The sequence below is a fragment of the Protopterus annectens genome, chromosome 6.part0, assembly GCF_019279795.1.
Source record: "Protopterus annectens isolate FY-2018-M chromosome 6.part0, PAN1.0, whole genome shotgun sequence".
NCBI classification, from domain to species: domain Eukaryota; kingdom Metazoa; phylum Chordata; order Ceratodontiformes; family Protopteridae; genus Protopterus; species Protopterus annectens.
This window is the reverse complement of record NC_056737.1, coordinates 1,934,824,138-1,934,836,132: the sequence shown is the minus strand read 5'-3', so window position 1 is coordinate 1,934,836,132 and position 11,995 is coordinate 1,934,824,138. Positions and strand designations below refer to the sequence as shown.

Here is an 11,995-nt window from a genome sequence, read left to right as displayed (position 1 = left end):
TATATGGTTTGCAAAAGTTTCAGTGTTACTAAAGATGCAACAGATAGCAACATTCCAGGCTCATAGGACACCTGGATTAAACTACACTATACCTTTAAAACCTGCTTTGAAATCTAGACCTTTGCATCACTAATTATTTGAACTTTGTGACTGGATGTCCTATTTTTAAATAGATTGATTTGTATTCTCTATCTTTAGGATCTGATGAAGCATGTTATGTGAAAGCTCTTATCCTTTGTAAAATTAAACTGTGTATTTTGTTTTTACGGAGTCTCTCTGGTTTTATGCCGCTTGCCCTGGTTGCTGTACTTTGTTTTATTTGCTATTTAAAGTATAGAAGATTTAGGCTTTTTGCTTAGAAGTATTTGTATACATATTTTTATACCCCCAAGCTGATTACAAAGATTTTTTCGTCAGGTAGATTGCAAATGTTTGAGGTGTGATGGGGAAAAACAAACTTTATTTGATATATTGAATTGTATTAGAGATAAAAGAACTGGAAGTGGATCTTTAGAAAGGGGTCTGAGCAAATTACATAAAAAACAGAAATTGTAGGAATACATGCAGAATAATGTTTTGGAGGAGGAGCGAGGTTTAAGAGAAGGTAGGAATATAGTAATTTTTGAAATGCTGGATTGACGATAGTTGCAGAAAAGAATATATGTGGTGTATAAGGTTTCAACTGGGACCATGTTAATATGGTTTCTTTTCTTCCAGAAATGTACGTTTCCCTATGTCTTAAGTGATAATTCAATTAAAGTGTTAAAACTATCGTAACAATCTAAGTAGAGTGTAAACACGCTACCACGGTCTAACATTCTCCACGTCAACAGATGCCCATTTTATTCTTATTTTAATATTGGACAAAATGGCTAGAAGCTGCATTTAGTTTTATAGTGGTGCATTTTACTTATATTTTTTAACCTGCAAATGTTCCCAGAGTTTGTCCCCACAGCAGAGGTGTAGCCTGAAATTTATATTTTAAACTCAAATCTTATTTTGCAGCCGCCCTCCACCCACCTATCATTTAAAAATGCACTAAACTCTTTAAAAATATGCCCCTATCCACTGGAAATGGATTGCCATTTTGTAAGAATAAAAAGAGTATTTTTTAAGAGGTGCATTCCTATCATGTTTGTGCACGACAGACCCTAGTTTAGACATTTCTAACTATTCTGTGCTGTCACACCTACAAAGTTTCCAGAAAAATGTTTAGATATACAGGTACTCATTTGACTACCCTAAGTATGTTTAGCTACACCTTATCCCACAGTGTGATGTAATAAAAATGTTCAGCATTGTATTATATATGTTTGGATTTAATCTGTACTTCTAACGTTGTAACAAACTTCATCTTATATTAGATATAACCCTGTAGGATAACTTGCTTTTTATCTTTTATTACACTGTATTGCACGCTTCATATAAAAATCAAACCTCTCAGCTGTACATACTTTTGCAGAATGTCTATATTTTTGGTCCGTTTCTCATAAAATTGTGTTCTGGCAAATCACTGAGGGTTGAAGTTAGGAAATACAGACATTTCAGTTTCAAACATCGTAACTTTGTCAAAATTCATGTTAATTTAAAACCTGTTATTCTATCAACTGTCTAAGTTTGTAAGAGCAAACAGATTTTGCATTAGCATGAATTTTCTGAAATGTATGAAGTCTGAATCTTAAATATCTGCCGTTGTTTTACAACGTTTGTCCTCAAAGATTTGGCAATCATTTGCCAAAAATCACAATTTTATAAGTAACACACCAACAATATGGAGCAAAAATCTGTACAGTTGAGAGGGGTAAAACGTTTTCACTGTACTCTACAACCGTTAATAAAATGTACAGATTAAAATCAAATATATTTAAAAGATTATACTTTTCAGGTAAACAATATGCATACGTTGATATATAACAACTTAACAATTTAATGCGCATAGCATTCAAATCCTCAGTAAAACAATATAGCCAAAGTCGCCATATTTACGTCATCAAAATCCCTTCGAACCCTTCAAGCAGCAGGTCTAGTTGACGTAAAGTCATTTAAAAAGTTTGGCGCCCGGCTGATTGCTTCCTTGACGTTTTCCCAGAGTGCTGTGCTAGTTAGTCTCTGAATATTTTCGCCATTTTTTTGAAAGTTGGCACTGCAGTGGGAGACTGATATCCATGACATTGTTTCATTAATATATTTTGAGGGATTTGATTTTAATTACAACTGGTTGGAGAGCTTGTATTGCGTCACTATGGAATTTCAAGGTAGGTATACGGAAGTCCGTGAAACAAGTGTCAGCCCTCAACAGATAGAAAGTGTTTTACACAGCATGGCAGTATTTTATCTATACAACTGACAATATCAGATTAATTTATTTTAGGATGTAAAGGCACTTGCTACGTGAGTGATATCTGAATTGTTAGTTGTGATTTTTGTGATGGATGAGAGATTGACTCCTTCCATTTCACTTTTACTGTTTCATTTGCTTTAGATTGATGCAAGTTGTAAAAGCTAATAATTGTAGTCCAAGCTTTGTTAATGCACTTTTTACCTTTAATCAGATAACATTTTTACAGCTGTCCATGGCGCTAGGAGGGAGGTGTATTTCACGTGTATGTTCTTCATTATACCAGGCACAGTCTTTTTGCTGTAGCTTTGAGTTAAAAATCGGTGAACTAAATGTGTCCATGTAAACCTCTCCCTACATTTATGTCATTAAGAATGGATTGTTTGTTTTTTGGTGATGGTATGACCATTACTAGATTTGCGTTTATTATGTAATTGTACAGTGATTGTTCAGTTTTCGGCTCTGACTTTTCATTATGTAGGTGTATAAAGATGGACTTTTTTCGCCCACCTCGATAATTATTTAGGATAACCCAGAGTTTGCAAGATAGTCGTTTGACCCGTTTGTGCCATGGTGGTTCGGTGGTTTGTATTACTGTCATGGGTTTTGTTCAGTGCTGGATCTCATTATTTAAGAATTTGTTTTTCGTGTGTTTATTGTGAGCTTTTCCCGGGGCTACAGGCCTCCTTCTGCAATTTGGTTAGATAAGTTAGTTGTACTGCATTGGATCTAGGTGGGAGGGTGAATGCTGTGAATGGGTGGTGGTCTATCCAGTGCATGTTAATGCCAAGTTGTACCCTGCCTTCTCCCAAGCTAGAGTTGTATGCTGCAATCGCTACAGTGGTTGCTGAGTTCAAGTCTTGAGCATATGATGATTCCTTCACGTGAAATTTATGCCTTTAGTGAAGAACATTCACCCCTGGATGGGAATAGCAAACCTCGCCCACCCCCTTTTGTCACCACCTACGGACGCCCAGTAACACCCACCACATCAATATACATAGCATCACTATACCGATAGTGATTAATATTTATAAAACGTTATCTTAGCTTGGCTCCTCAGCGTTAGAGTATTAATTATTGATTAAAAAAATATTAGGAGTGTACAAATAAGGTTGGCATTAGGGAAGATCTTAATTCCTAAAGAGTCATGAGGGTGGGACAGTAATGTCCATGAGGCAAAACCTGTATTGATTTTGTATTGTGAAGAGGACAAGGACTTAAAAACCTGGTTTCATTCTTGTACTCGGGTTTAATTACCATTTCTTGCTTTTTAATGACTACTTAAAATACTAACATGTATAATCACATAGAACAGTAATGGCAGTGCCTGTTTTCACTTTTTTTTAAGTGGACAATTTTCATTATTTTGTTATACCGAAGTGCATTGCAGTTCTTAAACCCATGTCCCCTCCCCCTACAAACCTACCATCCGTATCTGTCAAAGTAGCAAATTTGAGCCGTTTGCTGCTGTGATTGATAGCTCACAGCAGGAGACAAAGTTCATGTGCTGAGAATACTGTCTGTGTGATTATCCATGTTTGAAAGCAGGGTATATGTGAAAACACATGTAAAATCAATGCATTGACAGGAGCTTAGAGGCTATGCTGTAACAAACACTGTATTGTGGGGTACCTGGAGGTAGACTAAAAAAAAAATCGAGGCAGGACGTCATGTGCGCAGACTCTGGAATTGCATTTAAAAATTAAGAAAGAAAAAAGATAAGTACAGTCCAAAAGTAGTGCTAAAACACGGGAACCATTAAGACTTAATGACAAACTTTTTTTTTTCTGTAGGCATGGTTCTCCTTCAACATAACATAAAATAGACTTATGCAATTAGTCCTTCACTGAGCTGTGTGTATATGTGTATATATATATATATATATATATATATATATATATATATATATATATATATATATATATTTTTTTTTTTTTATGCATCTGCCTTCCTTACAATCTCCAAAAAGGGAATATAGTTCCACATTTTGCTAATTGGTTCCACTTTGAGACTTAACAGTTTACTAACATCTTCAGCTAGGAAGTTCAAGGAATTGTTAAAATGTGTTGACTTGTACTTTATAAAAGGTTCTTTTTGTTTAATTCTGATTTCACTATTTAACCATGGATATCTGTTTAAAAAAATCTTCACATCAACTATGTGACACACCCTTTGAAGGATCAATAATAAAATGTGAATAAATGCAAATAAAACTTTGGAATATTTTAGAAGACTAATACTGAAAATGGCTCTGACATCCAGGAGCAAAGTCCAAGCTATAAACCAGCTTGTTCTTCTGTCCTTACTTAGTTTTGCAGTCACTGACTGGCCCCAAAAGGTATTGGATCAGTTGGACAGGAAAACAAGAAAAATATTTATTGCTTATCAAATGACTTGTATAAAAAAAAAAAAATCAGTCTTTTGATTGACATTTGATTATTGGGGAAAGCCTGACTTGGCCTGGGGAGAAAAGCTCCAAATTATTACAAAACATTTTAAAAAATAAGTTTACAATCTTCAAAAATAAAACAAACATTATCTGCACTTTAATTATAACAAATTAGAAATAATATAAAAACATTGGTTAAGAATTGATGCAAGGTTTGACAATCCATTTAATATTTAGAGAAATTTGGTACTTGCGTATTATCGCAACAGCGTTAGTGTGACTGTTCTCGGACAGCAAGTGTCTGCAATACTGAGAAGGGTTTTTAAAGTGCAAGTACTATTGTTTCATACTGTCTAGGCAGCAGGACCTGGAATAACAGCAAAATTCCTGTTTACCACACATTACCGACCTTAACTGTCCATGAAGTGAAATGAAAATAGGTGGTACTACAAGATCGTCCTTGCTGCTAGGGCAGGCAAGTCATCATTCATCAGAATTATATATACCAAGAGACCACAACTCGTACTTGTTGGACTGTGACTTTCATTTCTTTTAGGGTTTCCTTACTTTTATGTTGAAACTTTCCACAGCTCGGCGTATATTTCAGGTCAGCATAAGTTTTCAGTGGTCATGGTGCATTTGGGCAGTTATTCTTCTGCCTTGTGTTGTTTGCATCAGTGTACAATGCTGTCCGTGAAAAGGGAAGTTTCCCACATTCCACGGATTTTATTTTTCTTGTCCATCATAAAATGTTTTTGCCCTAAATCACTGGGCATTGCAGTCAGTAATTAAAAACAACGAGAACTGCAGGTAGTCGGCAGAGCCATGTGTTACCATTTCATAGTACCTGAAAAGTGCTCCCGATTGCAGACCAATGTTTTTAGCATTACACAACTTTACATTGTATACTTGCTCGGGTCATCTCCACTCCCATTCCAGGACAGTACAGTATGGCATGCAGGTTGAAATAATTGCATATCACGTTAATTTCACAACATGAACTGTCCAGAGAAAGAACTGAGCAGCAGGTGGGCTTGAAAGAAGATAAATGCTGCCAGTGAAGTGTGGAAAGAAAGATGAACACTTTTTTTTTTTTTTTTTTCAGTTTTGTTGGCATCACTACAGATAATACAATTAGTATACTTTTCTCCACCATTAATGACGATATTTCAAGATCGTTATGTGCTTTTCACAGCCTCTAATATCTGGTTACGATAATACGCAAGTACCAAACTTTTAGACAGGTTATAGAGAAATAAAAGGTAAGCCAGCCTAATACCAATAGGAATTGTAATATGAAGTGAGGGAAATCAGGCTTTTGGTATATTTAGAGAGAAACTCAGGGAAGGGAATTAGATAGCAGTAAAGAAGTAAATGACGGGAGAGTAAGGAGGTATAAGGAATGAAAAGGTCCTTGTTCACATATAGGGATATGCTTTATCCTGGGTTGGAGCAAGAACAGAACCGGATTTTACCTAGAAGTCTTTCATAGTGGTTTTGAAAGATGGGAGGGTGTAGACCTGATGGATGCAGGTGATAAGTTCCAGGCCTTGGCAACCTTGTATGAGCACAGACCATGTCCAGCAGATTTGCTTGGTTTGTAGACAGGAGATTTTGGTCAAGGGATCGCAGTGACCAACTGGGAACATAGTTTGTAGAATGTTTGTTTGTTTTTTTTTTTTTTTTAGTGCTGGATAGGCAAATGAATGCTGGATAATTTTATAGGTGGTAAGAAGTTGTTAGCTGATGTGGCAGTTCTACCCAGTTATGTGTTTTCAGTGCTATGCAGTGGTGGGTTCTGAAAAGGGTATTGTCAGAAGAAAAAATTCAAACGAGTCGCATCTGCCTCAGGTGATGAATTTTCCTTTATTAGCAGTTAACCAGATTACACAGCATGTTGGCCAAGATGTCCGGTCTGGACTGATCTGATCAACTTGTTTACTGACCTCAACTTTTATACTGCAAGCAAAACAATTTTTTGTTACATTTCTGACCGTTGACAGTTGGCTATGAAAAACATAAAGGAAAAACATGTTTATCACAAATTACCTCAAACCCACAGCTAGTACAGAATGTTCAAGAAGTACAAAATGTACAATTCAACAATGGTAGCTCAAATTTTCCAGGAGAGACAGCCTGCCCCAGTAAATTAACTCTTACTCGGCCGTGCGTCCTTATCCCAGGCTTCACTGAGCTGTAACCAAATCTCTTTATTCTGAAATGCAGAAAACGGATATCATTCAGGTTCATAAGCAATGCTGCATTTTGTTCACAGATGAGGCCCATCTTTGATAGGCATATCCCAACAAATAACATGTTCAATTTGCAAGAACAGGAAAAAGACAAATAACAGTATGTTTTTAAAACTATTTCTCTTAACATCCCCCCCCGAAAACACTTTTTGTCTTTTATTTCAGCAATATATGGTATTTCGCATTTCAATGTATTCACTTTCACCAGTCTGTTGCAATTGCTGGTACATTGTCTTCGTAACAGCAGTATCAACCAGTCTTTGTAGAAGACCTCTGATACAGGGTATACAACAACAACCACATACCACCACGATAGCCACAGCTACTCCCAACGGACAACAGGAAACTGCTGATGAGATGACTCCATTTTCCAAACCACGCTTGTAGAAAATCTGTAAAGGGATTATTTACCCCAGAGTTCTCTGCCAATTCTTCGGATAACATCTCCAAACCTTTCAAAGCTCAAGTGATACTTCCATTAGGCGCAGTGTTGTTTGGAATATATGTACAACAGAAAGTCCCAAACATCTTGCAAACTCCTCCTTCTTTGGCCAGGAGCATATCCAACGCAATTCGATTCTGCCATGCCACCTGCGAAGTGGCCTCCAGTTGTTCAGCAATTCCTTTCAATGCATCTTTGGTATAGTTCACAAAACGCTGCTAGTTTTAGTAAATGTAGTTGATCCGGTCCACATTCTTATTAGGTTGAATCCAGGCAAAGATGGATGTAAAACCAGCTGCTATTTGATTTATTGCTTTATATTCATCAGGTACGCCAATGCTATCGATGTAGACACCGTTATCGAAAGATTGCTTCGGTGCCGCTCTTTTTCTCCTACTCAACCACTTTGGCTTTATTTCAAGTTCTCTTACGAAATTGCTTGCTGGAACTGGGAAAATGTAGAATGGCAGAATTAACTTTACAAGTGCACAAGTTTCCTTCCAGGGAATCGTAAGCCTTGATCTGAGTTTGTCTCCACATAACCACCATACGTCTGCTAAACTATGAGTTTGGTTCTCCAGAAATGGATTCCCATTGCCATTCACAGTAACATTGCAATAGTTCTGTCCCATATTGCCATAATTTTTCCCTGTGCCATCTCTGGAAATGCACATATACAAACCTGGATAGGAAATCACTGCAGGCGGTTTCTCAACTTTGCTTATGACCGGAAAACGCTGAGTTTCATCTTTGCATTTATATTCAGTTTTGTTGAAGAATAATTTCAACAGACACGTTAGGTTACCTTCATCTTGCATCAATGGGACTGTTGCTAATTGCTGTTTACCTTCAGCACAAGAAATACAGTTCTCATGATGTGCTTCTCTGGTACTATATCTAACCCAAGATAACCATTCTTTATGGTGTACGAATCCCGTCTCGAGTAACAATTGTTCTTCTTTTGTGAAGGCAAAATCTGCTTTATTTGTAGCATTCTTAAGGCTTTGTACTTTTAAGTTGGAGGGTCCCCAAAGGATCAGTTCTAGTTGGAAGAGACACTCCGATTCCATAAAATCCTGAATCACTTTCTTGTGACACAATGGTTATTGTAACTACTATGGTACCTTGGAAATGCGCAATTTTTATTCTTTGTTGCCTGCTTTTATCTTTCTCTGGTATCACTGCACCACTTGTTTCCCATCCATTCACATCTGCTGACCACCAAACACTCGACTAGGACATACAGTCTCTATTGCACAAGTATTTTGCACGAGTCAAGAAATTATTATTGTTCCATTTAGAACAGTCCAAAATTCCTTCACAAAGTTTCACCTTAAACACAGTAGTAACACGTGTTTGCGCTTGCAGCACCACCATTCCTTTTTTCTCTTGCAACTGTTCCTTCTCGTATGGACATATTTACTTTCACCACCAAAATCATCATCATATGACAGTTCAAGTACCAGTTGAACATGGCCATCCTCCCTAAGGACTACCTCGCGCCGTTGGTTTCTGCACTGGGTGTGAGACTAACTAACCCCTATTGGGCTAATCCCCCTTTGTAGTCAGACTTTGCGCTCAGAGGTCTGGTGGAGTTTGACCAATATCAGTGGCAGAAGGAAGAGCCTTGAGTTTTTTACAGTGGGTGATATGAATCCATGAAGTCCTCTCAGCGATCTTTACAGCCGTAGGTGTCGAGATAAGTACTTGGTATGGGCCTTCCCACCTGGGGGATGACCAGTTCTTTCTGTTCACAATTTGGATCCACGCCCAGTCCCCGGGTGCCAAGCTTAACAAGGTTTCATTTCTGGAATCTGCAAAGGAGTCATTGGTTACAAGAGATTTGACATTTAGCAGCTTCTTCATATAATCCGCTAGATCCTCACCCCCCTCACGTTCCGCTGGCAACAATCCTTGCCACTGCGGGACGTAATATGGTCTCCCAAACAAAAGTTCAAATGGTGTAAGTCCTTTGTAGGAAGGTGAGATTTGCATGTATAGGAGTGCCAACGGAAGACGCGCAGTCCCATGACCTATGTGTTTCTGCCATTAGTTTGTGGAGCTTACTCTTCAAGACACCGTTGTCTTTCCACCAGTCCAGCTGATTGGGGATGGTAAGCACAATGATTTTTGAGATCAATTTGAAACCTTTGACCCAATTTCTGAACAATCTGGTTAACAAAATGAGGCCTATTATCACTGTAAATGCGTCTTGGTAGACCAAATCGGGGAATTATTTCTGTAGTCAAAAGCTTTGCTACTGTTTGTGCATTTGGATGCATCACTGGAAAAGCTTCTACCCATTTAGAAAAAGCATCAATAATGACCAAACAGCACCTTTTTCCCTCTGAGGGTGTCAATTCAATAAAGTCCATATAGTGTGTGTGGAATGGATACGGAGGGGTAGGGAATGCCTGCTGAGACTTCTTAACTCCCCCCTGAGCATTATACTTTGCACATAATAAACAAGATAAACAGAATTGCTTTGCATAAGTTGAAAACCCTTTACACCAAAACACCTTAGACACTATTTGAATCATCGTCTGTACTCCTGCATGGGCAGGTCCATGGCTAACCAATGCTGCTTACCTAAAAAGGTTTGAGGGTAGTACCATTTTGCCATCTGATGCCCTATACAACCCACTCTGTTGAGTGATACCATATTTTACCCAACGACATTTTTCCTTCTGTGTCATCAATGTTTGCATTACTTTTAGTGTCTCTAAGTCTAAGAGGTGTCCGGGCTCCAAATCATTATCATGTAAAAGCAAATCATTTTCTTGAGCTGCCTTTTTTGCAGCCATATCAGCAAGGGCATTTACCCTGGAGACAGGATCTTTTCTGTTGGTATGCGCGGAACATTTACATATCACTATCTGAAGTGGTAGTTGCACTGCATCTAACAACTGTAAAATTAAATCTCTGTGATTTATTGGTTTGCCTGTCACAGTAACCATTCCCCTATTCTTCCATAGTTGAGCGAAAACATGTACAGTGGAGAAAGCATATTGAATATCTGTATAAATTGTCACTTTTTTACCCTCCCCATAAGGTACAAGCTCGAGTCAAAGCCACCAACTCAGCTGCCTGTGCAGAATAAATGTTTGACAATCCTTTTGCCTCCAAAAACTTCAGTTTCTGTGGTGACAGCATACCCTACTAGTGTTTTTCCTACAGTGTCTTTCTTTTCTGATCCGTCTACAAACAAAACGAGATCAGAATCTATCAATGGAATATCCGTTAAATCTGGTCGGGGAAGTACTTTGTCATGAATGCTCTCTAAACAAACGTGTGGAGTACCTTCTTCTGGAGTCGGCAAAAGTGTCGCCGGATTAAGAGTAGTACATCTTTCTATGGTCATATGAGGTGGTGTCAGCAGCACTGTCATACACGACAAATGTCGACTAGGAGATAAAAAGGTTATCTTATCTTGCAAAAGTATAGTAGCTACTGAATGTGGAACCCGCAATTGTAATGGGTGAAACAAAACTAATGATGTTGAGGCTTGTACTGCCATAGCGGCCGCCACTACAGCTTGAACACAGTGCGGCAATGCCCTTGCAACAGGATCTAATCTGGAGGAGTAGAAAGCTGTCGGCCTCTGTTTATCCATGTACTTGTACCAGAACCAAAGTCATATATCCTCCCTTACAATCAACCATTTGTACAAACTGCTTAGAATAGTTTGGAAAACCCAAAACAGAGGATCCTACTATCAATTGCTTAATTCTAATAAATGCCTGTATTGCCTTATTTGTCCACTGTATATTATTCTTAGCCGCCATGGAAGTATCATAGATCAGTGCGGTCAATGGCCCTACTTCCTCAGCATAGTTAGGGATCCAACTTTTACAAAAATTAGTCACACCTAAAAAGGACATCATCTCCCGCTTAGTTGTAGGCATAGGTGCCTCAAGAATTGCTTGTTTTCTTTTGTTCTCCAATTGTCTACCTGCCTGCGAAATTAAATAACCCAAGTACTTTACTTGTGCTTTCCACAATTGTAACTTTTCTTTATTTACCTTATGTCCTTGTTTAGCTAAAAAACTAAGAAGGGCAAGGGTATCCTTTCTACAACTTTCCTGTGTGGGTGAGGCCAACAAAATATCATCTACATAAAACAGAACCTGGCTTCCCTTTGGGGAACAAACTGAGCTAAATTCGCAGCCATTTCTTGTGCGAATGTTGTCTGACTCTCACAATAGCCCTGTGGCAATCTGATGTAGGTGTATCTTTTACCTTGATAAGTGAATGCAAAGCAAAATCTACTCTCCTTATGTAGTGGTATGGACAAAAAGGCATTGCTTATATCTATGACAGAAAAATATCTGTGCTGAGGTAATAAATCATTAAGTAATGTATAGGGGTCAGGGACCACCGGTGCTCTTGGGATCACAGCCGAATTAAATGCTTGTAAATCCTGAACCAACCTCCATGACCCATCCGGTTTCTTTACAGGAAACAACGGAGTATTGCAGGGCGAATCTGGGCATTCAACAAGAATTCCTACCTGTTTTAGCTGCTCAATGACTGGCTTAATTCCTTCCTCTGCTTGTTTACTTAGCGGGTAT

The 11,995-nt window shown here is 38.2% G+C and overlaps 1 protein-coding gene across 1 annotated transcript in view; it reads left to right on the top strand.

Moving 5' to 3' along the window:
* The first annotated feature begins 2,056 nt into the window (after positions 1 to 2,056).
* The window catches only part of NUP35 (nucleoporin 35), an 813,253-nt gene continuing 803,314 nt past the window's right edge, over positions 2,057 to 11,995 (top strand). The window contains exon 1 of the mRNA XM_044075241.1: positions 2,057 to 2,255. Within this exon, the coding sequence (XP_043931176.1) occupies positions 2,243 to 2,255 (13 nt within the window). The 5' untranslated portion in view covers positions 2,057 to 2,242. The remainder of the gene's footprint in view (positions 2,256 to 11,995) is intronic.